General features: G+C 39.8%; 3 protein-coding genes and 1 non-coding gene across 4 annotated transcripts; 2 read left to right on the top strand and 2 right to left on the bottom strand.

Moving 5' to 3' along the window:
- The first annotated feature begins 3,251 nt into the window (after window positions 1-3,251).
- Window positions 3,252-5,042, top strand: pnmt (phenylethanolamine N-methyltransferase). Its single transcript, XM_085360794.1, has 3 exons — window positions 3,252-3,426; window positions 3,989-4,199; window positions 4,604-5,042. The coding sequence occupies exons 1-3, from the start codon at window positions 3,252-3,254 to the stop codon at window positions 5,040-5,042; spliced, it is 825 nt and encodes a 274-aa protein (XP_085216920.1).
- Window positions 5,043-9,514: 4,472 nt separating this feature from the next.
- LOC146626788 (uncharacterized) lies at window positions 9,515-20,702 on the bottom strand. Its single transcript, XM_085360256.1, has 8 exons — window positions 20,564-20,702; window positions 19,942-20,084; window positions 19,677-19,859; window positions 18,856-18,915; window positions 12,971-13,054; window positions 12,076-12,154; window positions 9,836-9,955; window positions 9,515-9,729 (listed from the first exon to the last, which is right to left on the bottom strand). The coding sequence occupies exons 1-8, from the start codon at window positions 20,700-20,702 to the stop codon at window positions 9,617-9,619; spliced, it is 921 nt and encodes a 306-aa protein (XP_085216382.1). The 3' UTR covers window positions 9,515-9,616.
- On the bottom strand, window positions 10,842-10,923 carry trnal-aag (transfer RNA leucine (anticodon AAG)). The gene has a single exon. It is a non-coding gene; the product is annotated as a tRNA-Leu (tRNA).
- Window positions 20,703-25,838: 5,136 nt separating the features above from the next.
- On the top strand, window positions 25,839-26,912 carry LOC146626787 (neurogenic differentiation factor 2-like). The gene has a single exon (XM_085360793.1). It carries the CDS (start codon window positions 25,839-25,841, stop codon window positions 26,910-26,912), a length of 1,074 nt encoding a protein of 357 aa, XP_085216919.1.
- Window positions 26,913-27,882: the final 970 nt, after the last annotated feature.

Genomic DNA, 27,882 nt, shown 5'->3' with positions numbered 1-27,882 from the left:
CATCTAGACGACAAACAAACTGTAAACCATTTTTGATTGCTGCTGAAACTTTGGCATAAAAAAAGCCTGGTACATCTTTTTTTTTCACTTTGGTTTTCAAGCTATCTTTTAACTTAGCCACTGTAGGATGATCATTTTCATTTCCTTAAAATGTCTTAACACATTACCCAGTCATACCAGTACATACAGGGAGTGCAGAATTATTAGGCAAATGAGTATTTTGTCCACATCATCCTCTTCATGCAAGTTGTCTTACTCCAAGCTGTATAGGCTCGAAAGCCTACTACCAATTAAGCATATCAGGTGATGTGCATCTCTGTAATGAGAAGGGGTGTGGTCTAATGACATCAACACCCTATATCAGGTGTGCATAATTATTAGGCAACGTCCTTTCCTTTGGCAAAATGGGTCAAAAGAAGGACTTGACAGGCTCAGAAAAGTCAAAAATAGTGAGATATCTTGCAGAGGGATGCAGCAGTCTCAAAATTGCAAAGCTTCTGAAGCGTGATCATCGAACAATCAAGCGTTTCATTCAAAATAGTCAACAGGGTCGCAAGAAGCGTGTGGAAAAACCAAGGTGCAAAATAACTGCCCATGAACTGAGAAAAGTCAAGCGTGCAGCTGCCAAGATGCCACTTGCCACCAGTTTGGCCATATTTCAGAGCTGCAACATCACTGGAGTGCCCAAAAGCACAAGGTGTGCAATACTCAGAGACATGGCCAAGGTAAGAAAGGCTGAAAGACGACCACCACTGAACAAGACACAAGCTGAAACGTCAAGACTGGACCAAGAAATATCTCAAGACTGGTTTTTCTAAGGTTTTATGGACTGATGAAATGAGAGTGAGTCTTGATGGGCCAGATGGATGGGCCCGTGGCTGGATTGGTAAAGGGCAGAGAGCTCCAGTCCAACTCAGACGCCAGCAAGGTGGAGGTGGAGTACTGGTTTGGGCTGGTATCATCAAAGATGAGCTTGTGGGGCCTTTTCGGGTTGAGGATGGAGTCGAGCTCAACTCCCAGTCCTACTGCCAGTTTCTGGAAGACACCTTCTTCAAGCAGTGGTACAGGAAGAAGTCTGCATCCTTCAAGAAAAACATGATTTTCATGCAGGACAATGCTCCATCACACACGTCCAAGTACTCCACAGCGTGGCTGGCAAGAAGGGGTATAAAAGAAGAAAAACTAATGACATGGCCACCTTGTTCACCTGATCTGAACCCCATTGAGAACCTGTGGTCCATCATCAAATGTGAGATTTACAAGGAGGGAAAACAGTACACCTCTCTGAACAGTGTCTGGGAGGCTGTGGTTGCTGCTGCACGCAATGTTGATGGTGAACAGATCAAAACACTGACAGAATCCATGGATGGCAGGCTTTTGAGTGTCCTTGCAAAGAAAGGTGGCTATATTGGTCGCTGATTTGTTTTTGTTTTGTTTTTGAATGTCAGAAATGTATATTTGTGAATGTGGAGATGTTATATTGGTGTCACTGGTAAAAATAAATAATTGAAATGGGTATATATTTGTTTTTTGTTAAGTTTCCTAATAATTATGCACAGTAATAGTCACCTGCACACACAGATATCTCCCTAAAATAGCTAAAACTAAAAACAAACTAAAAACTACTTCCAAAAACATTTAGCTTTGGTATTAATGAGTTTTCTGGGTTCATTGAGAACATGGTTGTTGTTCAATAATAAAATTATTCCTCAAAAATACAACTTGCCTAATAATTCTGCACTCCCTGTACATATCCAGCAGGATTTTCTCTCCCATTGATATCTGTTTTCAGAGTATTTGTTTATTTTTTTAAGTAGTAGAAACTTAGTTACAGAATGTTTAATGTGCATTTTATATATTATTATGTCTGATAACTTTAGTGGAAACATATTTTTATATTTCCAGTCCCGGTGGTTTTTATATTGTTGTGGATTGTGTGTGATTTAGCAGCCCTGATGCATCTGATACCTTTGCATTGTTTTTTCTGGTTGGTACTGGAATTTCACCTGGATTTTATACATTGTGATTGTTGTTTGTCTTAAACAATGCTGATCACAGATAAATGTTGAATGCATCTGTCTTTGTCGTTTTCTTTTCAGACAGTATCAGTATTTTCTTTCTTTTCTCAGTCATAATTAACCATTTACATATTCTAATGAATTTAAATTTAAAGGATTAAATTGCAAAGTATTTATTAAATAAATCTTTCATTACACTGCTGATTAATACCCACAAACCTAATTAGCTTTATTAAAATGGGGCTCTTACATGTGTTAGACTCAACCTAACGATAATAGCAGAGCTTCACAACTATTTACATATTTTGAACTAATAACAATCCAAATTGTCTCAATGTGTGTTACAGTCTCCAGAGTGTGAAATGTCTGTGGACACTCAGGGGACAGAGGAATGCTTTGAGGTGAGCAAGAGAAAGATTTTCTGTTTGAGTGTATATATAAAAATATTTCAAGAGCATTGTAATTATATTTATATTATATATATATTATATTGTAATTATATTTTTTAAAGCTTTATTTTAAAAACCGTAAGATTGTTTGTCTTGCTAAGATTGTTAGCAAGACAACAATCTTTGCATTCTCCTTTTTTTGTGAGTGTCAGTGAAAGACTTTACAAGTTTCAAACTTCTTTTTAAATCTTTGACTTCCTATGTGAGGCATACGTAAAGAGGCAGTCTTCCCCGCCTTTACTTTGCAACCACTTGATATTTCTTATCTCTGCAGCTCAGTACAAAAATCACAAAGCGAAATGGCCAACGAAGACAGAGACAAACTTGTTTGTCTTTGAGACAGACCTGTTTGTATTTTCGAAAGGGGTTGCCTAAGAACAAACCTGCTCAGTGCCATTTAACTCCAAAAGGCCCTTTGGAATGATTGTGTAGATATGAGAGGCTTTTGAAAGGTGGGTGAAGGAGCTAAAAGCCATATGAGGAGTCCATTATTGGGTCTAGTGTTGGAGGAAGCCCCCTGATCTGATGGTATCAGTGCCTTAGGGCAGGGAAAGTGAACAGAACAAATGCTATCAGGCAGCATCGACTAAAAAAAGAGGATCTCTATCTCTGTCCATGAAACTCAGAGTAGCCCAAAGCAAAAGCACACGCATAATACCACAGATACACCCACACAGAGACACACAGACACAAGTATATAATTCAGCTCAAGGGGTCTCAGCAGCTTACCTGAAGACTGACCAGCCAAAACAGACGTGCAAGGTATCGCAGCAGAGAAAGCAGGATGATGGAAGAAAAAGGAAGAGAGAATGGAGTGGCAGCCATGAAAGCCTGCTACCGGAGATTTGATCCTGCTGCGTATCTACAGTACAACTACACTCCACCACGGGCTGACTTCACAAGAAAAGACAGTATTGTGCCGTGGAAACTGGCATGCCTGCACAGAGCTTTTACTGAAGGTAAGGAGGTTCTGGCGTATTTTGTTTCTGAAATGCAATAAAAATTTGCTTCATCACTCATTTGCTTCTTCATCTCCCCATTTTTCCTTCTCCTAAGATAAGATAAGATAACTCTTTATTGTCATTGCACAGTCATACATAGTACAGTAGTACAATGAAATTGGAAAACTGTCCTACGTCGGCACTACATATAACACAACACGACACGATATGACAGATCACAACGCAACAAACAACACAACACAGTATATTAAGAAGAATAAGTGTATGTGTATTGCACACTGTTATTATTGCACATTAATCCTAGTTTGTAGCAGAAAACAAATAGAGCCTTGGGTGGGTCCAAGCACTGCTGAAGAGCTTGTCCCTAATAAAAATAATAATTTTTAAAAAGGCAACTAAACCTCTTTTTCTTTTCCTATAAGGTTACTTAATGAATGATCACTTTTATTTTACTGAGTGATTCAGTGTCAGGATCTTTACATCTAATATGATAATGTTTTAACCAAGAAAACTTTCCTTCATGATCTCACTTTGCTCTTTTTTTCTCCCCTCTTCCCAGGTGATATGAGTGGTGAGCTCCTCGTGGACATAGGTTCAGGTCCCACCTTGTACCAGGTGATGAGTGGCTGTGAGGTTTTTAGTAAAGTGCTCCTGACAGACTTCCTGGAGGTGAACCGGCAGGAGCTGAGGCGCTGGCTGCAGGATGAGGGACAATGCAGTCTTGACTGGACACCATACCTACAGCACGTCTGCAAACTGGAGGGACGACGGTATGGAAAAGATCACTTTGAACTATAGCTAAAGACTTGGTACAGCTTAAAATGATGGTTACTAAGATTCAGTGAACGTTAGATACCTGGTATTTTGTATGGCTAACCAAAGACAGAGAGAAAGAAAAACAAGATCACATATTTTCCTCTTTCTTGTTGATTTTCTTGAAGCAACACTCTTTTCTTGCACAGTCCTCAGAATGAAGTTGCCTTCTGTGTCATAACAATTTATTTTGGGTTCTATCATGGAGCGTTCTTCTTAATAATAAGACAAGAAAAAAGTGTCTAAGTTAGAATAAAATACTTGCCAGTTTAATGATAATGATAAAAAATCATGCACTGATTAGAATATGGTGCCAGTCTGAAAGAGCTGTTTTATACAGTTTGATGATTCACTCAAACAGGCCCTCAGCGTGGACTGAGAAAGCTGCAAAGTTACGTCAGGTCGTCGCGGACATCCTCCCCATTGACGTGCACTGCTCTCAGCCCCTGGCTCCTGACGCCCTTCCTTTGGCAGGGGCCGACTGTCTGGTGTCCTGCTTCTGCCTGGAGAGTGTCAGCCCTGACCTCGCTGCCTTCACCAGGGCCCTTGGCCACATCGGGAAGCTCCTGCGCCCTGGTGGTCACCTCATGCTCATCGGAGCCCTCGGGGAGAGTTATTATTTTGCGGGGCCTGGGGTGAGGATCCCAGTGGTCCCGCTGAATGAGGCCCAGGTCTGTACTAGTTTGAAGGAGAGTGGATACACTCTGATCCGACTGGAGGTTTACACACTGACTCAGGATATGAGGGTGGGGGTTGATGATGTGACTGGAGTGTTTTTTGTAAAGGCAAAGAAGGATTAACAAGGGAGAAAGTAAACAAGTGAGAGAAAAGCAAAGAAGGCAGATAAAAAAAATCTCAAAGAAGAAATTAAATAAGTCACTATTCAGACGGAAATAATATAGATTAAGCCTGGGTAAATGTTTAGCAGTTATTTAGAAAGTGGATTGCTGATAATGCTGAGAATAAAATGCACACATATTTCTGTTTTGAGTTAGAGCCTGTGCTTTAGTCATTTTAAGGTATTCCAGTTTCCACACGAATGACATGTTTCACTTTATTCCACCACATTTTGTCGCATTTTCATCATGTTACTCTGGACCTCCGTCTGTCTTTCTAAGAGGGAAAGTAAATGAGAGACTATTTTGCTGCAGAAGCACTTATTGGTTTAGTAAAGGCAGCCACCTCCTGCAGTTTCTACAGCATCAAGAATGTAAACATTAGTCCTACAGTAGGCATATCACATAAAATCCCCACAGGAATTACCCAGCCGTATGTAAACAGCATGTGCTTATCTTCGTTCAGCTGCTAATTATTCAAAAGGTTGAGATGATTTTTGATTGTATGAATAAAAATGCAATGCTTATTTATTTTTCTTGGTACTATGTGCTATTTTAGGGAATCATTTTATATTGCCATCTAGAAACGTCTTTGTGTAATTAGAAGGATTGAACACAAGGTGTCGCTACTTGATCATCTTGAGTTGCTCCTCAAATCTCATCACAGGCCTTAACACATCTCTTTAGTAAAGAGATATCATTGTTGTTGTTATTATTATTATTATTATTATTATTATTATTGCTGCAAAACTGTTACTAATTGTACTCTAAATTAATTACAATGTGTAAAGACACTATTAATAGCTTATTTTGTGTTCCCCTAACATTAAAAAAAGCTTAACAAAACTAACTTGTTGCCTTGGGTAATACGTATTACACTCACATGTTCATTTTGCCTTGAGAACTGTTTTAATTTGTCATAGTAAAGATTCAACAGGATGCTGGAAACATTCTTCAGAGATGTGCACAGGACCTAACACAGAACTCTGGGCCCTATACACCACATTTAATAATAATCTAGGATATGCACAGTTTGACAGTTGGAAATCTCCATCTTCAACCCTTGTTTCTCAGCAAATTCTGTTGTTTGCGTCACACTGTCACTATCAGCAACAAAATAAGTGTCCAAACTTATTTGTGTTTATGAAACACTAAATTAGAGGTACCTTAGTTGAGAGCAACTAATAATAGTAATTAATTTTATGAAAATACACTTAAAAGTCAAAAAATCTGGGCCCCGGCCTTAAGTTTGATACCCTTGTTTTAAATGTTATCACAACACAAATGTTAGTGATGCCATATACATGTAGTAGCAGTAACATTTATAATCCAGAAATTCAATTTGCCCCTTTGGGCAGCTTTCAGATAAACAGAACCACAACAATAAAGATGTCACAGTTACAAACATCACAGATATTAACAAGATGGGCCTGAAACATCACCCAGAATCAAAGCACAGCTATGTGCAAATGACACTCTCGACGTTACACCTGGATTTATTCAACAATTACACTGCAAAGCATAAAAAACTTCTGGCACAAGAAGTTTGCAGAGGTGGAACCCCATACATTTGTCCTGATGGTAGGAAGTTATACTCACTATAAAAAAGGTGCGTCACTGAGGATGTCTCTCCACTTTTATACCTCTTAGGACTATAGAGTGAAAAATGCTAGACAATAAAGCAGAAATTAGAATTACTCTCCACCACTGAATAATAAAGACAAACCAGAATGTGTTAAAAGTCAAAAGCATATAAATCAAAAAGGGACAAATATGCACATTTTGGTACATTTATCCACTTTTGAAATATTATGCAGGGATCTGCTGCGCTGTAATGCTGCCCCATGGTTTTTAATTAGAACTATTTGAAGTTTAATAAATGATACCGTGGCGATTAGAAGATATAACTGACTACCTACAACCTTTTCTTTTCTTTTCATTCTTAAGAAGTGTCATTTTAGTATTTTAAAATGCTGTTTTATCAGCATGAAACGCGGTGGCTTCCTTAAAATAACTCACAGTTAAGAACTGGCGGTCCAACATACAGTAAAGCGTAGTGCTAAGCTTTTGGTTGAGACTGCACTCGATATAGATGAGAACACAAGCTCCCACTGCTTCACTTTTTGGCTGTTCCTGGAATTAAGGACCTTGAGTTTCCTGGAGTTAAGTTGTTTTTAACAACTGCTAATAGCCAAACCATTCTTAACCCATTAGTTATGGTCTGGTCACATCTGTTTTGAAAGAGCTGGCTTCCTTCAGCTTGTTTGTAAGTGATGAACGTTTGAGGAATCAAAGTTCATTCACCCAACTAATTTATTCAAGCAATTTAATTGTAGCACATATTTATTAGGGGCAAAAAATTGCAAGAAAAAGCTTTTCATTCTGGGTTTACACGCTCTCTTCTACTACTGGGGCTCTATGTAGTCGGTACCACTTTTCCTCCCACATCTGGTGACTGTCGAGATTATTTTAGTACAGGAAACTCATTGTCATGCCAACAAACCAGGCTTGGAATATTTGAGCTTTGTGACATGACACGTTATCCTACTGAAAGGAGCCAGATGATGGGTACACTGTGGGTACACAGAAAAGGATGGATATAGTCAAAAACATTATTGAGGCTCTGGCTTTAAACAAGGATTCATTGATACTAAAGTGGCCTGAAGTGTGGCAAGAAATATTACCCATACTATTACACCACCACACCAGCCTGAACCATCAACAGGTTGGATACAGGCTTGTTTACACTAGATTCTGAAAAATCAGTACTCATCAGATCAGACAGCATTTTTCCATGGTGAGCAAATTTTTGCCTCAGTTTCTTGTTCTTAGCCGACAGTAACAGCACAGGTGTGGTCTTCTGCTGCTGTAAACCATCTGATTCAAATTTTAACCTGTTGTGCACTCAGTGATGTTCTTCTGTAAACTTTGTTTGACAACAACAAGGCATTTTCACCCAGAGCTGCAGGTCAGTGAATATTTTCTCTCTTTCAGACCATGACTGTATCCTCTTGAGATGGTTGCATGGGACAGTTCCAGTAGATCAGCAGTTTATGAAATATCCAGATTCACTTATAGTCAACCATCTTTCCTCCTCATTCTGATGCTCAGTTTGAACTTCAGCAGGTCTTCGCGATTATGTCTACATGCCTAAATGTATTTAGTTACTGCATTGTGATTGGCTAGTCAGATATTTGCATTAATAAGCAGTTGAGCAGGTGAACGCAATAAACTGGCAGGTGAGTGTGTACTGATAAAGAACACAAATACTCTTGGTTAAATCCCACAAACATAAAAAAAAAGTTTGAGCTTAAGCTACATATGGCCTAAATATGGTGACATGGTTTGGTTTGAATAAAAATCAAATGAAATATGTCTTTCAAGGAAAAGAAGCATTAGGCATACAAATACACAAACACCAACAGCCTCATAAATGATTTATTATCAACCGGCACGAAACAGTGTTTATGTACAGGGTCATGAATGAACCTTCATATGTGATGTTTCTGAAAATCAGGTAGATTTTATTTCACTATCAAGCTAACATGTGTGGCATCCCAAACATATCATGTCCGCTAATCTCCATGTTACAAAAAAACAAAAAACCCCAGTTTAAAATATCTAGCCTGAAACAGTTTGCTGCATTATCGTGATTAGTTGGATTAATCTGTTAGGATATAATCTGGTCTACTGTGACTGCGCTGAATTCGTCTGTAATCCTCCGTCTTTTGATTTCTTGACCTTGCAGACAAATGTCTGAAAGACTGAGGAAAGCAAACTTCAGAGATGGACATAACTCTGAAAGCAGTGTCACAGTTTCTGAGCTAAATTCCAGTTGAAACTGGCTATGGTCATCGCACTGCAGTCTGTTACTGTCTGCACTGATACTACATACAAAATATAATCTTGTGCATTTGTACAACACACACATTAGCTGCAGATGTATCTTCATTACCCACTGTGACATTTGGCATTTGATTTCTTTATGTACTTCTTTTGCTTCTAATCGGACGTGAACTGTAAATTTAGCACCCGTGTCACTTCAGCTCATGCCCCTTTTACATGATGTCAACAAAGCCTATTTAAATTCTAATTCTTCAAACTCAGATGTCTCACAGTATTCCCAGACCTTCAAAGTGAATAAAACAAAACAAAAACAAAACACCTTTTTGAACTAATGAATGCTTTGTGAAAATACGAGAGTTCTTAGCTATTCTTATATTTCTTGTGCAGCGTCCTTGGCTGATTGGAATTTAGCCCTCGTTTCTTTGGCTGACGGCGACACAGTTTCCTTCACAAGTCTCCAGCTAAAGATTTCCTCTGTCAGCTCAATGATATTCTGACCTTCATCATATAATCTCTGTTGTGTTTCTCTTTTTTCTCCACATTCCTCTTTTACACTGTATGTTTCCACAAACCCACAGACCCAATTAATACACACTCATACACATATCCATACACGCATATGTACGGCACACACATGTGCTATGCATATTGATTCATCATAAAACTGTCTCGATCAGGGCTCTCTTCATTTGTCATTCTGCATTTCCTTCCTCTCTTTCTTTGGCATCCTCTTTGTCTTTGTTGCGATGACCTTCTGTCAGACTGTCCAGGAGACCACGCTGATCCCTCTGTGCCTTGCTTTCTTCTTTTAGATCCAACATGAAAAGAAATTTCCAAAGTGTAAATGTCCATACTTGGTATAGTTGCCAGCAAAAATCCAAAAATGGGAAAGCCTATCCTAGCTTACCCACCTGAGGCTTTCTGCTGCCTTTCCTCATCATGCTGCTCCTCTTCTTCCCCTGAAGAGGACTCTGTGTCTACAGACTTCATGTCAAGTGAGGACAAATGGGCCTGTGCCATCTTCTGGACAGCTGAAAATACAAATCAGTTATGATGAATGAAGTTACACTGCAAACATTTTACTAACAAAAATACCAAATTTTCCAATCATCTGTCCATTGTCCTCTAGAGGACAAAGAATAGGTTGATAAAAGAGATTATTGTGTTTGGATTTGTATATCTAGAGTTGTAATGTTACACATCAACTGTGTGCAATGCGTGTGAAATCTAACACTTGCTCTTTACTAATTTTGGCTTTGATTGATTGACTTAACAAATGATATCCCCTTTGCTCTATTACCGCTATAACAGGATCCTTTGGTTATTTTGGTATGAAACTGGGTGAACAGAACCAGCCATGTGGACCTCATTTAGTTGAGCAGGGTGTGTGTTGTAATTCTACTAAGGGGAAGAGGCTGGGTTTTTGGTATTCCAGTGGTATATAGGGAGTCACAGAGTCATTTTGATGACTACCACTGTTTAGTTAATATTTCTGGATGAACTTCCAAAACTAAATCATCTATCAGTTGCCCTAACCTCCCATCTACAATAAGACCTGTACCATGTTTAAATGAAATACCCTCTCTGATTTTTATTGGGTTAGTTGATGAGGAAGAAGATCTGATGATGTTTTGTCTCCAGATGCAGATTCAGACTTTGAAGATCCATTATCCAGTAGTTCATTTGTCCTCCAGTTATTCACTAAGCCAGAGTTTAATGACTTAGTAAGAGATTCGGATATGCCAAAGGACGCACTTGAGTTTTTTGTGTCTATGCTTTTTCTTTTAATAAGAATCATGAAAAGGATCCTAATCGATTCTTTGAAATGTTCTTTAGATAGAAATAGAATAGCCCTTTATTGCAAATGTATGAGAAAATAGAATAGCCCTTGTATGAGAAATTCTGGAAAATGTGCATTGGCAGCAGTGGGATTCGAACCCACGCCCCCGAAGAGACTGGAGCCTTAATCCAGCGCCTTAGACCGCTCGGCCACGCTACCATTGCTGGCTGACCACTGGGTGCAATGTGTTATAAGTACAATGCAGATGAGTGGAGGTTATTCATTGACAGCTCGAAACAGGACCTATAATGTGTCCTAATGCACATTATAGGACACATTAGCCAAATGGCTATTATGTCTTGTTAAAAGAAACATATGAAAATTTGCAAAATGTTTTGGAGAAGCAGAGATACAATTAGCACAAATGGACCAAATGTGAAAAAAGGTGACAAAAAAGATTTATTATTTAAACTCAGCATCACTGAATTAGGTCATTTCAACTATTTTCTGCAAAGGTCAGAATTGTTTTTAATTTTTTTTATACGGGTTAGTATAATCATTTTGGAGTTAGGTTTCTAATCGCCTGTCTGGTCATTTATCTAATGATCAATATCCACAGGAAAGGACTATGTCATCTGCATATAGAGACAACAAGTTAATGCCAAGGTGAAGATAAATAATGTTCTATGAAGCAATGAGAATATAACAAACTCATGAAGCTTTTGAGCTATTCAAATAAAGTAAAAATCAATCTTAAAATTTTGTTACATTTTTTTAATGTGGATTTTCAATTTTAAAATATACATGCATGTCTTATGAAAGGAAAATTTTTTTGTTATATAAAATTATAAATGCAAACATCACTCAAATAAAACGAGCAAAACCCAGTTAATATTATGAGTGGCAACTGTCATGTCTGCAGGTGCCAAAGCCACAATTTGCACAAAAAAGAAGACGCATAAAAACGTCTGTTGTATAGATATTTATAACAACAGAGTTGGTTTTTTTGTGTGTATTTAAGTCTGTGTGACTCTGGTTGCATCTGATAGTGTGTGTGCATGTGCCAGCGAGTGGGTGAGACCGTGTTACAGCTGTGCAGCCATTCTATAATCCAGGATGATCCAGAACAGACTCACAGCTGCCACTGCTCCTAATCTTACATGACACACGCATGCACACACACACACTCTCATTGTGGTTGTGGAAATGTGCGTAGTCCAGACAGATAGAGACCACATGGTGGTTGCCACAGCAGAATTAGGTCTCCCGAATTCTTTCATTTGGTGTCATTTGTTATATAAACAAGAAAAACCAGTGTGTGGGTACAAGGGAAAAACACACACAAAATGATTCGAGTCAGGGTTCATTTACCTTTAAGAGATGGCGGCTGGTAGGTTGACATGTGAACCAGTTTGGCTTTCAAAGCTCCATTTTCCCCAAGAACCCACTGCTGAAATAAAAAATGCAAACCAGGGTTTACAGCTAAAAGTGTACGCAACACTTTTTTGTCTTATTGTTGCCTCAAACAAATGATACAATATAAGAAATCTAATAATCGCTCCTTTCCAGTTGCAAGGATTAGAGCAGAAAGGCAGTAATGCACAATGTGCAGGTTTGTCAGCAAAAGTCAATGAAAAGATAAAACAAAACGTAAAAGCACTTTCATACTTGTAACAGGTAATTATGGAGTAAAGCATAAATAAAAATGCCATCACTTATTCACATATTTGTTGCGTTATTAAGTGAAGATGCAGAATTAGTTGTCACTGTAATGTACATAATGTAAATAATCGAATTTGACATTTCCTATGAAAGCTTTTCTGCAGCTGTTTTAGAAACAGCTTGAAAATGTAGAAGCTGGTTTCAAAACAGAAAAAAAAATTTCATCATCAATAAGTCAAAATTTCAAGTTATTATTTCAATTTAATAACTTGGAAATTAAAGTTATTTTTTTAGTCTCTACTTCTTTTCTCAGACGTTTGAGTTGGGAAGAGAAATGTTTGAGATACCTATCTGGAAATTTTGACATAATAACCTGAAATTTTGACTTAAATAGCAAAATGTGGGCTTAATGATAACAAAAAAAAACTAAAGAGACATTCACAATGCACATAGAAAGTCGAAACACCACATTTCCAATTATTTCAGAGGCCATGATTGCATTGTACTGTGGTCTTTTGGAACTTATGACTACTGTATCGTTGAAATTTGATTCAAACCTTTTACTGCTGGATCTTTAACTTGTATAATTCACATGCATATCTACCTGATGTGGGCTGCTGTCTTCTTCTGGTGATGGTGGGTCCGTCAATCTGAACAGCGTGGCAGGTGTCGGCCTCCGACGACGAATCTGCAGAAGAGAGAGATACAAGAGGTTTTTTTCTTTAGGGCTTCACTGCTTGAATAATCAGCATTCATTTATTCTAAACTGTGGTTTATGGCATGTATGCAGAGGACTTGTTCTTTGAAAGTTAGATGCATTAAAAAAATAAATGCATATCATTATGCAACAACATTCAAGAGACTGTCCAGCTTGTTTGTGAATGAGGATTACGTTTTATGATAGAAGGCAGAAGGATTATTTAAATTATAAATAAATCTAAATAAGGATTATTTAAATTTATTTCCTTTTCTGCTACAAGTTCCTATCGCTTGGATGAAATCACAGTTCTTTTGTAACATGTTTACAGTATGTCTCCATCATACAAAGCAGCCGGTACTTCTTCATCTCCTTGTCTTATATGTGTGAAGCAGGGAGAGTCAAAGTAACCACAAAACACACAAAACATTAAATATACACCCAACTGCCAAATTGTTAGGCACACCTGTTCAACTGCTAGTTAATGCAAATATTTAATCAGCCAATCACATGACAGTGCATTTATGCATAAAAACATACGGAAATAAAGTTCAAGCCTTTCTTTACATTTCTTGAAGAAAGATGATTTAAGTAACTAGAGTTAAGTTTAACTAGAGTTTACAGAGACTATGAAAAGAAAATATGCCTTGTTAATGTCAGAGGTCAGAGTGGAATAGTCAGACTGCTTTGAGCTGAAAGGAATGCAGCAGTAACTCAAATGAAAACTTGCTACAACCAAGGCAGCATTGAAGAGCAGAAGAAGAACATGTTGAACCTTGAAGCAGATTGGCTGCAGCAGCAGACCACACCAGGTGCCACTCCTGTCAGCTAAGAGCAGGAAACTGAGGCTACAGTTTGCACAGGCTCAACAAAATTGGACAACAGGAGTTTGGAAAAATGTAGCCTGATCTGGTCAGCCTTAATTTTAGCAGCAGCAACATTTTTTCTTTTCTAAGTTTACCTTTTTGTGTTTGAGTCCTGCATTTGGGCCCACTTCCTACCTGCCACAGCAGTCATGACACTGCTGGAGTGTAATGGTGTGGGAATATTTTCTTGGCGCACTTTGGGCACCTTAGTACCAACTGAGTATTGTTCAAACGCCACCGCCTCTGTGTTGTTGCTGAGTGTGTCTGTCCCTTTATGACCACATGTATTTTCCAGCACCTTGTAGGGTCTATTCAATGAAAAATGAAGGCATTTCTGAAGGTATAAGAGGGCCCAACTCAGTACTAGCAAGTGTCCGATGAGTGTTTATCTACAGCATATCCCGACCTGTCACATTCCTCTGATAGTTGGGCATTACAAAACTAAGCCTGTCAGTAATATGACTTGTAAATGAACTCTCTAACTTTTAATTTGGTTCAAAAAGATGCAATTTGAGGCCACGGGGCAAAATTTTGCTGTATTCGTCACCTCCTGTGACACGTGAATACATTGTATTAGTAATGCTCTTGTATTCTTGGACCTTCAGTTTATATTTTACTTTCCCATAACATTTCAAAGTGAAATAATGTACTTTTTCATGCACTATTTCTGGATAGTTTTCAGATTAAGATTTTAAAGCAGAGTTGTTAAGGTCATTTCCAGGTTTCAAAGTTCCAAAAGCAAAATACATAACACCTGGGTAAATAAATTACTGATTGAAAATACCATATTTACAAATCTGCTCCACACTAAATAAAGTAGGCACAATTAAGAATTTATTTTATAGAAACAGCAAAAATCCAATAATATAACACTGTTAGGATCCTTATTGTGTCCTTTCATAGATTTTTTACTTGTAATTAGATTGATTACATTTTCTCACCATTATTTTTATAACTTGTTATTTATGGAAAACACACACTATACTCATCGCCGGCTCTATTTTGTGATGTGTGATGGTGATAACATTGTTATGAGATACAAGTGGCTGCCAAGCCAATCACAGCGAAGAGTGTAGGCATTGAAATGTGTGGGCAGCTTTCACTCTGGAGTAACTCTCACAGCTTCTGCTTCCCTTTGTGCACTGCATTCATCCATATTCATGAGTCACACACTAGAATTAAATATGCAGCCCCTTTTTTTGGGGGGGGGCATCCTATTAGAGGTTAAAGATGTGTTAACATGAAAATATGAGTGTGGCAATCCAATAAACACATAAAACATGTGCACACAGCACTCAGGAGGGGAAAAAAGGCATGTGGGGCCAAAGGACCAAACCACATTTGGAGCACCTGTCTGAGAGCCTCTTCAGACATAGTGGCCTATGTTTTGTTAACACTGTAGTCGGAAGGTCAAGCACCTGCAGGGAACATATTTTATTTTCATCAGATCCTTGTTGTGCATGTCTGAAATTCCTGTAAATACCACTGATTGCTCAGTGTGGCTGCAGTGGACGTTTGATTTCACTGGAAACAAATTAATGTTTCATAGTTCCTCCTCACATGCTGGGCTTATTGTGTTTGTTATTTTAGAATAATAAATCATTTTAACATTGTATTTTATAATATGGACCTTATTATTTAGGTGATATTCTATTCTTCAGGTTTTTAAAAACTGTATTACCCAAAGCGTTTTTTGAAAATGCATTTTATTGGTCCAATAATGTCTTAAACCAGTGAGGTCCAAGTTATCATGTTATCATTGATGATAAGAAGTAACCTTAACCCTAAAAAATGCAAAGTTTGTTTTTGACATCAGCTGTTGGTTTTATGATATTTATCTTTTATCCCCTGATTGCTTTTTGAGACTTCTGAGGCGACTTTTCAGGGGACAAAGTCCCTCTGACATGTTCTGATAGCATAGGGTTAAGGCTGAGGATTAGGATACTGATAGAGGGACAATAAAGATAGCAACACACAAAACTGAGTGAGGGGTCTGACAAAAATTTGGAAAACAAAAAGCAGAAGGAGAGTTCTTTAAAGAAGTTTGGGCTATTGTTTAAAACATAACAGAAACCTCTCTAAATGAATTATGTCTAACATTTCCTTTTAATAGCTAACTCTTTACTCTGTACTTATCAATATCCAGAAAAGGTCAACTTATTGATCATATTTTTCAATCCACTTAGAAATGTAATGTGTTTTAAATGTTACTGGAACTCGTTGATCGATGCTTTGGGGTTATAAGAAGCCTTTTTCTGTTGCCGCTACCATCAAAACACAGACACGTCTAGAAAGGCAAATTTAAGCAGCAGCATGGGTTCTAAGTTTAGTGGTCATGTAGTAAATCATTAATCCCACACCCCATTTTTTTTGTAGGTCAGATGACCTTTAGTTGCATAACATTCAACTCCAATGCGTCATACTGGATGTTTAAATGAACAATGACAACACTGAGTGGGGGGTAGTGACCTAAAAAGCCTTTTACGCAAAAATAACTTTTGTGCTTAATGATTAAATGCATGCACTAAAAGTATAAAACTGTGTACACAAAACACTTTTCAGGGAATAATCCTTTGCAGAACTTGATTTGACCACAACACGACTCATGACTTCGGACTTTTGACCTGGTTTTTTTTGTGTAGCGTTGGCCTGGATAGTGGAGAACAGGAGCTGAACCCACACAAATGAAAGAAAACACAATTAATGCACTTGAAAATAGAAACTTCCCATTGGAAGACTGGAACTGTCTTGTTTATTTTATTCTCCTGCTACCACCTCCCTTTGTCAGCTACAGTCACTTCATCTAGGTCTGAAGATTTACCAATATTAAGACCAATATTAAGCCATCAGCCCACTCTGTAAATAGCATTAATGATTAACAGGGGTGCGTATGCTGGGTTTGTAAGAATAAGACCCTATTAGACTTTAGAGCTTTTTATTTGTGCTCTTGGCAGGAGCTGCCCTCGCCCTTGATTCATTCCTCAGTCATCCACAGCTAATCTCTTTCTTTTTAATCAGTCATCTCCTTGGCTGATGATTTTCCTCCTTTTGCGTGTCTTGTTCGGCTTCTGTCAGCTATCTTTGTCTCTTTTCTTCTGCCGTTTTTCCCTTTCCAGCTCAATGTGTTCCGTTTATTCCTGCCTTTATTTTGATTTATTCTAGATGTTTCAGTCGCTATCGACGGGCGGCATTTCTCAAGGACCACAAAAGGACAAGAAACTCTTGATGAGACCTCACAAGACAGTAAGAGAAGGTGGCTAAAACCTCAGTAAACCAAAATCTCAAGGACAGAAAAGAAAAAATACACTTCAGCACTGCTCCTGCAGCTCTCCACTTGTTTTTTGAAACAAATTCCACCACTGGACGGAAACAGAAGTATTACAAGACAGATCGTATTAACTAGTCATGCTGTTGCACTCACACATGCATACAGTAGAGGCTCAAGACTGTTTGGTGGCAGCTCATCTACTTGTCATAGTAGAAAGATTTAGGTAAGCAAGCTGATATTGTCCATAACATGAATTAGCATGTTGTGTGAGCTCTGATGTGCTCTGTTGGCACACTGGAAGAGCTGTTAATGATGCCAAAATATCATGTGACGCAGGTGTAGCTCAGGTGTAACTTATAATCAAAACGCTTTTAAAATCAAAGTAAGCACAATTTATTTTTAAGTATTAAAAAAATCAGCTCTGACTGCCTATTATGCTCTTGCAATTTTGGATTTAAAGTTATTACTCTCTCCTCTTTCACTCATGGGACCTTAAAAAAAACTGTCAAAATAACTGCCTGAGTCATTACTAGGATCGCTGCCAGGGTACAAGACTTCCTTACAGAGGAAATTTGCTGAATATAAGTCATTGCTGAGGTCTGGCCTCACAGGATTTGAATCTCCTCTTTTTCTACTTGTTGTTGTGTCACTTTTACTGTATGTATGAATTTGAAATCACTTCCTTTTATGTGTGTGTACACTGATGCCGAAGACGGTCATTTCTAGTTTAGCTTTTTAAAAAGTGATCAAGAAATTCAGCCGATGAGGTGCTATCAAGGTCTTTCGAGCTAGGAACCCATTCCCAGAAGGACTTGCTACATGTTGGGTTAAGTTATCGATGAGAGTTGTGGTTTTAAGCATTCCTACAAGTCTCATTCCACATGATATGACCACAGGGCATTTTTGGTCAGTTAGAAAGAAGAAATTCGAAGATTATGATACAGTTTTCCAAAACTATAGATCACAAAGCTCTTTTTGCAGGTGAATATTTATCTCCTCAGACTGTTTCCTTGTATCTCTGTGTGTGCAGGACTTCCTTAGTTTGATCCCGTCCCTCTTATTTTCATCAACAGATGCCTGAGGATTATTATTTTGTGCACACTGTTCCAGCAGACTTATGGTCACTTTGGTGACGTGATGGCTTCAGAAACACAGAAAATGAAGCCCTGTAACCTTACTCCTACTTTGAAGGAAATGTGCTTCTTCAGGGTCCTCCTGATATATAATGTCTCTGGCTTCTTGCAGTCTTATTTAATCAGTGGAGGAAGATTGCCATAATCTTACTAAGATCTGAGCTGATAAAACTGCCAGAGCATCTTATAGACAAAACGAGTGAAGAAGTGAACAAGTCTATCAGGTAGAGTATAGCAACTGATTAGCATCAGACTGTATTTAAATTAAAATATCACTCAGAATTGTGCCATCATTGTGCATGGGCTTGCTTAGAAAAGCAAATAAATCATCCCTTCTGTACTGGACAGGGTATGAATCAAGCAAACAGAAAACCCAGAGACCAAGAGTGGGCTGTAAACAGCAGATGCAGCAGAAAATATCTGCCCAGAACTTATTGATTTATTAGGCTGAAACAAGCTTTCCAAACAGATGCCATTTGAAATTTTCCAAATCTCCTACTTGGAAAAAAAAAGAACATTTCTTACTCTGCACCTGGTCTCCAGTGAAACTTCCCTTAAGGGAGCGACTGAAGAGATGAACATCTCCTGCAGAAGGAATGGATAAGCCTGTCATTTGCTGCTTTTTGTGTCCAAATATTACCTCATTGGCAACTTTGTGACCTTTATGGGCTCTTGTCTTTAACACCACCAATAACATATGCACATCTCTGCTCATACTGTACAGCATAATACCTTCCCTCTTCACCCTGCCCTGCACTGTTTGCATTGACCAGCGCTCGCTTTGGGATGATTCAGCATAAGCAACAGATAACGGATCTGACTTTACATAATATGCTCACCACCTCCACGAGCGTATGAGTAATACCTTCTACATTTTGCTTCTTGTGTGTGGTAAAGGATTTATTACTCAGGCGCAACTAATTTTTAATGCCACAAATGGTCCTTTATCCCTCACCTCCTCCTCCTCCTCTTCCTCCTCCATTCGGATGGAAGGGCAAAGAAATCTCATCAACTTTAAGGACTCCAAAAAAAAATCTGTAGCTGCAGAGCTCTGCTTAATTCCAGCACTGCCCATACCCTGCTGCCCACAGAGTAACATACAAACATCAAAACACAGTTTTGCAAAGTCTTGCTAGAGCAGTCTGTCAGCCTCCGTGTTAAGCACTGATGCCCCTGAAGAAGCATTAATGATGGAACTGCAGGCGAGCACGTTTTAGATATTTACTTTTAAAATGTACAGATGCAGTTACCCAGCCTGAGCTTAACAATCCTTCCACACACACACTCATCTCCACAACCACTGTCATCATCCGTGTAGGCTACAGCCACACTCCCTCAGATCTCACCATCTCCACCTGTCGCGGGTCCAGCTGGGTGGGCACGGAGGAAGGCACGGAAAATTGGATCTTCCTCCTCGCATCCGCGTCTGCCTCTCGGTCCATCACCTCCGTCTCTGCGGGGAACAGCACCAGCAGCAGCAGCAGCAGCAACGAGTCCCGCCTGTCACCTCCGCAGCCGAGCGCACAAACCTAGAGTCCAGAGGAGGTCAGCTTCAGTGGAACCGCCTGTGGAAAAACTGCAGTAAAGTGCTTATACTTGACAAAAACTCGCCGTCAGTGAGTAAACAGCGGAATCTCTCTCTGTCCCGGCGATCCTCTGGTCTCTGGAGTTCCGTTTAACAGCAGCGATCAGCTCCTCTTCCCCGCCTCCCCGCCAGTCTCCCCTCCCCTTCCTCTCACACTTTGTCCGCTGACCTTAATGCGTGAGGAGGAAAGAAGAGCAGTGAAGGTTTTGTTGCCTTTACTGGAGCCGCAAACTTTGCGCATTTGCATTTTAAAGTTGTCCGATAAAGAAATCTACCCGAATGAAGGGGAAATTGAAGAAAAAAAGCGAGGAAGTTACACAACTTCAAAGAATTTCACAAACTGATAAACAACTAAAGTCAGCATCGAGTCATAGTGAACTAAAAGAAACGAATTTTAAGATATTAGGAAGATGCCACTCACTGCTATCTTAGCAAAAATGTGCCGAATCCTGGTTGGGAAGAAATAGATTTTTTAATTTTAATTAATTAACGAAGTAATTAATTTTAGGTAGGCACTTAAGGTCGTATTTTATTGCACTGACGTTGAGTGCAAATTTGCGTGCTCACTTTGAGGACGATCAACAAACTGGAAATATAAATAAATAAAGATCTAATCGCTCCCCCTCTTCCAGAGGCAAAAGTATTAACCTCTGCTTTCGCCGGTGCCCACCTTGGCTTTACCATATGCACAGCGAATATCTGCGAGGCACTCAGTTGCCATGACAACAGCTTTTCTTCTTAGAGAGCTGGCAGTGCAGGAAGTGTGTTGGAGTGTGTGCTTCGGCATAAGTTCGAGGAGAGGCAGGGCAAGAGAGGACAAATGCATTTGTCAGCGCGCAACACAATCAGCGGCCAAGCTGTCACGAACTGTCATTTATTTGTACGTGGGATCCCCCCGAGCATGTAGGCTGTTTCAGGCGGAAGTGTCCTATTTTTCATGTGTCATGCAATTCGTAAAGAAGTGGAAAAAGGTAAACTTTCACCCAAATCATTATGTTTTCCTAAAAGTCAAACAACAGGATACATTTGGTGACTAAATATAACCAAAAGGAGATTGAAAAACAAACTTTTCTAAAGGCTTTCTCCTTGTGGTGTATATTGTGTGTATATTGGAAAACGAACCAGATGCCCCTGTAAGCAGAGGGCCCCATGGTTGATCCCACTTGCCACAAGCCCAAGGGTTCACCCTCTACTGAAGTACTGGACTTGAGAAAAGCTCTGGACATCTGCCAGCTTCAAGAAGAGTTGCTAATGACAGCAAACTCAGGCCTGCTGGGCGAGGTCTGCAGATAAAAGAGCTCGCCACCTTGGACATTTTAAAAGAGCCCATCTGTGGCTCAGCTCCGTTTCAGTTCGTCTGTCGTCCTTGAAAACATAATGTATGTTTGCGAGCACTTTCAACAACACGTGACACCAAGCAACACTGGGATGACAAGTCAGCACCATCTTATGGCCAAAAGTAAAGAAATCACTTCACTGAGGGGAGGTTTGAATGCAAGTAAATATATGATAGTCCAAACTCACGACACAGCACAAAAATGAGCAGAGCTGAAGGTGAAATATTTATAAGATTATTGTGTTATTATAAATGTAATGTAGAATCCACAACAGATCATATATGTGAGCGTTCCTGTGTGGCACTGTGTAGTTACTGAAACCACCAGAAGGTGGCGACAACTGCTAAGAAAAAGCAGCCATTTCTAATTTCTTATGACTGACGTTTGCACAGAGCGATATTTAAATTTTTACATTTATAGTTCAAAGTATTGAAATAACAAGAATATTTATTTGCAATATTTAAAAATATGAATATTTCAATATATTTCACAAAACCTCAAAGCAATAAAACATGATGCAAATATCCACAGATTTACTTCTGCTGAAGAAGGTAAATATTTGGCTGTGTTTATTTACAACACACTCTAAATTAAAAACGTCGTTCCATCCTCTTTTGGAAAAGCTGAAAATGCGTAATTTTATTATATTTTACCGAGGACGTCGTGTATTTGCTTTCTATTTCCAGCAGGTGTCACCCACACATAACTGTGGAAAGAGTAGTCACTGAGAATTTCAGTGATATGTGAACCGAGCCGTAAAATATAGATGTTTATAAGATTGATAGAACCAAAGGCTTGGCAGTTCAGGACATATGAGGCCAAATTAACTTTAAAGCTTCTCCTAATCTCTTCATTTTCCTCTTTAAATATAATAACTCAAGGCAGATATAGAATAAACAATACTATACAATACTCTTCTCCAGGTTTTAAACCTTTTCAATCACAGCGGAGGGGAAAATGCATTTATTTGTTCATTTAGTTCTTACTTTTAATCTGAGCTGTGACATGACGCCTTTGGTGACTCCTAAAACCGAGAATCTCGAACTCTCCTTTTGCCTGTAGGATAATGTAATGATATGATGATATGCATGACGTGTCTTCATCATTTAAATGTCCATTTGATGTAAGTGTATGTTTGGCATTTAATAGTGAAAGAAAAATAGCATGAAATTCTTCTTATTGGGTTTGAGCTTTTGTTATTAACCCAAAGGACTCCTGAAAATGGCACATAATATCTCTCATTAACCTCCATTCACATTTGTGCCCGTGTATGACTTTTATCAGAGATTTAAATGTGTGAAACAATAAAAAATAAAAATACTTGTCTGTCAGGCACTTTGGTTTTTCCACTGAGAATGCACAAATTACACAGCGGTCAGTCGAGTGAGGCTCAATAGCATGATGATGATGATGATGCTGATAAGCCTCCCCACCACCCACCCCGCCTTTCGTTCTTGCTTCTCTCTACCTCTTGCCTTGCCCCATCTTCTGGCCCCTCTCTGCAATCTGTGCCTTCGCCACCTTTGGCGTCAGTCCGGCCGCTGGCACCTGTGCCAGTCCTGGCAACCCAAACCAAGACGCCTTGCTAAGCTCAGTTTAACTGATTCGTTTAGGCAATTGCACTCTGACTCTGATCTGTATGAACGGCAACTTACTCATCCCAGACCTTTGTGTGGGGTGTGGGCACGCTGGTTTGCTCAAGTTTCTGTTGATGGAATCGGGGATGAGTTCAGTTGCTGTTTGTTTTTTTGGGCCAATATACTGTTTCACTGAAATACTTCCAAAATGTTCCCATATGTGGATGATTTCCATCATCATGATTTTCTTATCCTACACAGCTCATTTTAGATCTCCTCGCTGGGGATATTTGTTGTGGCGCAGCCAACTATATGAATGCTATTACATGTATATTACAATTAATGCTATAAGGGGATTTTCCTACATCTTCTATACGAGATTAACCCAATTTTCCCCAAAGATGGAGGTTAAGAGAAGCAGCCTGAATCCTACGTTTCTTTTTTTTGTGCCATCCTCTCCTTATTCCATTTTCTCTTTCAGCTCAGTGACAGATGGCGAGTCCCTCTCCCCCAGGGGAAGCCAGTCTCTGTGAATGCGGCCGCATGTCAATCACCGGCTCTCATGTGATGGCTCTTGCCAATGACGTGCCAGCCATATGGGCCTGGCATCAGAGCTGGTATGTAACCCACCCAGTCCTGCCTCTGAGGTGCCACACGGCTCCCTCCTCGCGTTTGGGCTGAGGATAGCAGCAGCAGACAGAGCAGGGTGGCAGGAGAGGAGAGAGGTGTGAGAGCAGAACGCAGCGCCTCGCTCGCACAAGCATCCGTGCAGGGCGTGTGGATGTGATGCCCACCCGGAGAGAGATGGTGTAAACAAACCCGCTTTGCCCCGTCACTGAGCTCCACCACGGAGGTAGGTTGCACAATTCTAGTCAGTAGACTATCAGATAATGATCCAGATTTGTTTTTGTCTTTGTGCTGATGTCTCTTACAGCCACGGTTAGGGGAGGGTAATTTGGGTTTCGATGCCAGATTGAGATAATGTAATGCTTTAAACCTGTTTTGGAAGAAGGGTGCAGTTTTCCTGGCTCTTTTTGATCATTGTATCGCAAGCGATATGATCAGATTGGGCTTGTAATCTTTTTTTTTAAGGCTTTTTCATTTTTGTTATATATATATATATATTAATGTTTTTATTATCGGAGGACATCGATCATTCTGTGTTTCATAGATTTCGTTTAAATAAATCCACACTGACCCTCAAGAGATAGGTTCTACTTGTCACTTTTGGCATTCATAATTTGCATTTTATTGTCTTAGAAAATGAGCAGCATGTGTGTGTGTGTGTGTGTGTGTGTGTGTGTGTGTGTGTGTGTTTGTGTGTGTGTGTGTGTGTGTGTGTGTGTGTGTGTGTGTGTGTGTGTGTGCTCTTGCATGATTCACGTCAGAGCACTGTGGGGGTAGTATTCTCCACAGAGATACATAGGCTAATTGACAAGGTATTGGTAGGCATTAATTACATTGTGCTTACAAGATTAGATAAAAAATACGCCCTTGGACACCAAACGCACAGCTGAGCTCAGGGTAGTGAGAACCTGAGGAGATCTGTGGATGTGGCAGCTTTTATAATATCTTTACATTTAATTTTAGCACAGAACTTGTCTATTTAACCCGTGTCGTCGGTGAATGTGGTGACATGAATTCGGAGAGGATTTACATTTTGACTAAGTTGGTTTCAGAAAAAATAAATAAATAAATTATGAGGAGAAATTTAATTAAAAGCTAGATTTGTGTAACTTAAAAAGAGCTTTGATCGGGCTGGAATCTCTGACGGAAAAGAAAGGTATTGATAGAATTATTTAAAAAAACAAACAGTCAAGGTCAGTATGAAAACATACTCTAATTTTCGCTCACAAATCTATGATTTATTTATCTATTAAGTCCAGACAAACTAAAGTCCTCAGATGAGGATTTATCTGTAGCCTGCGTGATCTGCGAAGGTGTGCCAAACAGGGTTCATGAACCCGCAGAGAGTTTACTGAGGTTCTGGTGCATTTCATTTTTACACTATCTGGATGTTATAAGTTAAACGCATATATCTAATTTTTTTTCACGATTAAGATTAAAAAAATAGAAAAAGGTGTATTTTAAAAATGTAATTTTTAACAAAAATCTGTTTGCTCCCTTGGTCCTGTGTGCGGCCTGTGTGTAATGGAATTCCTCCAAGTTGGTAATTTATTGGACAGAGGAGGGACCCGCACCCCAGTGAGCCCCTTGGGGATTCAGCAGAAGCAGGCCAGTCTGCGCCGTGCTGCTGGAGGGAACAGATCGAAGCACATGCTGAGGCCGAACAGTGGCCTACACGGTTACTTGCCTGAAGAATAAACCAAATGCATCTGATTTTCTTAAAAAAAAGATAGTACTAAATTATAAAGTTTTTATTAAGAGAATCTCCCATAAATATGTTTTTGCTATAATTTTTTTTAAAAGGTGGAAACATTAAGTTTTCGTGACGAGCAATTTTATACGGCCAATTTGGTTAAGCACAATGTGAAACTAAATTGATTCAAATTGAAATAAATATTAAATGTATGCATTTATTTTTTTACACAAAAGATGACAGTTTTTTTTTTGTTTAGCAATTGAACAATATTTCATGGCATATAGATAACCTGTCTTGTAGAATTTTGAACCCTAGGTGATGGGATAATTTTACAAACTGTCATAGCTCTATAGCTCTAGGTTGTCTCTTTTTCAAACAAAGATGTAACCCACTGTGGAACAGCTGGGATACCCTGCTTGGTGGATTTCAGTCTGAAGAAGCCTTGACGTTCAACGCAAAACTCGGTGATATAAGCCACAGGGCACTCTCACTGCTTATAAAATAATTAGCGAATAATAACTGTTTTTTTTGTTTCTTTCTTAAGATTAGGGACGTCTAGAAGCTACGACCCTATGAGGGCTCACCGGAGATTTTTTTGCAATGCGTGCTTGTTGGTGCGTAAAAAGCAGGGCGCCCAACAGCCAGGCTGAAGCGCTGTTTGTCTGTCTTGCAGGTTGCATGCCACAATGTTGAGCCGTCTGTTCAGCGAGGTGCTGCCAGACGTCCAGAGGCTCGCAGCCGACTGGGTGGAGGACAATGAGGTCGAGGACTCCAAAGCCAAGGAAGATGACCACGAGCCCTGCCACCTCGAGGAGGACGAGCTGGACGAGCCACTGGAAGGCAGCAGTCGAGCTGAGTCTGAGATGGCCGGCGACGATGATGAGGACGAGGAGGCCGAGGAAGAGGAGTGTGGGGATGAGAACAGCGGGGACAAACCCAAGAAGCGCGGCCCAAAGAAACGTAAGATGACGGCGGCTCGCGTGGAGCGCTCCAAGATGCGTCGGGTAAAGGCAAACGCTCGGGAGCGCATGCGCATGCACGACTTGAATTCCGCGCTGGACAACCTGCGCAAGGTGGTGCCCTGCTATTCAAAAACCCAAAAACTCTCCAAGATCGAGACTCTGAGGCTGGCCAAGAATTACATATTAGCCCTCGGGGAGATTTTACGCAACGGAAAGCGTCCAGATGTGGTGACCTACGTGCAGATGTTGTGCAAAGGCCTGTCCCAGCCCACCACCAATCTGGTGGCAGGCTGCCTGCAGCTCAACACCAGGAACTTCCTAACTGAACAGTGTTCAGACGGAGCCCGATTCCACATGCCGAGTTCTCCTTTCTCGGTCCATCCCTACTCGTACCGGTGTTCGCGCATCTCCAGCCCTCATTACCAGCCCGGAACCGGTGCTCTCAACTTGCGAAGCCACTCCTACGGCTCTGGATACGAGGCCGTGTACCCGCCTGGAGGCACGTCCCCTGACTACAGCAGCCCGGACTACGAAGGCCAGCACAGCCCTCCCGTGTGCCTGAACGGCGGACTCTCCGGGAGGCAGCAGGAGTCCTCTGAGACTGACAGGAACTATCATTACTCTGTGCACTACTCTGGACTGACCACTTCTCGACCCAGCCACAGCATACCCTTTGGGCCTTCGGGTACGCGCAGTGGTGGTGCGCACTCAGAAAACATTCCACCATTCCACGACGTACACTTGCACCACGACAGGGCGCCCCCATACGAGGATCTCAATGCCTTTTTCCACAATTGATTCCATACTACGGTCCAATCAGGCTTATTGACATTCTAATGACAATCCTATAATGTTTAATATTGTTTGGGAAACAAGAAGAGTCTCTAAAGGGAGGTGATGGAGGTGGCAGAAAGAGTCTTTTGATTATCTTCTGTATTCTACTGATGTCATCCCTATACTGTTGTACATCATATCAAAGTGTGTCCAGTATTATCCTGTATGCAGAATGAGTGCAACTGACATAAACAATGTATAGGCCAACATGAAACATGTTATGACTCAAACGACTTAAAATAAAAAAGTGTTTTCTAATCGTCTGAAATGAGCGAACAAATCTTCTTTCTTTACTAGGGGAGCTTTCATTCAGTTACTGCAATATATCATGAAAATAATTCATAAAAAAGGTTCCTTGAAAATAAAAAAAAAATAAAAAAAATAGCACTTAACGGTTGTAACTCAGTAATATTTTTTAATATAACTAGGTGCAAATTTTCCCTGTGGTCAGCCAACCCTGTAAACAACACATTAAAGTCGCTTTTCGCAGAATACACAGGTCCTACAGCTCACTCGCTCTCAGGGCAGTGAAAGATTTACAGTAGACAGATTAGAGCAGCAGGCTAAAAGCCTTTTATCTCAGCTCAATGGCAATGTGTAGTTGATCTCTGCTTTATAAATTAAGAATTTATGTACGTTGCTAGACAACAGTTTATTAGAATCAAACGCAGAAAGGAAAATCATTAAATTTTGGAGTGAAGCCTGTGACCCTGGCTTTTAGGTCCCAAAATATCCAACGAACAAAAACATTTTGAACACAGCTGATAGTTAGAAAATCTGGACTGCTGAAGGCGTGGGTTAATTAGGTTAACAACCACTTGTAACAGCCTCTACGCATGCGCACTGTAAAGTAAAGGCTACGATAAACAGGTATAGAAATCAAACAAACCTGTTACACAAACTGAAACAGCACTTTGAGTAAAAAGAAAAAGAA

The sequence above is a fragment of the Diplotaxodon limnothrissa genome, linkage group LG8 (genome assembly GCF_057381915.1).
Source record: "Diplotaxodon limnothrissa isolate DT_005_m linkage group LG8, D_limnothrissa_male_GT1.1, whole genome shotgun sequence".
Taxonomy (NCBI): Eukaryota; Metazoa; Chordata; class Actinopteri; order Cichliformes; family Cichlidae; genus Diplotaxodon; species Diplotaxodon limnothrissa.
This window is presented reverse-complemented; position numbering and strand designations above follow the sequence as displayed.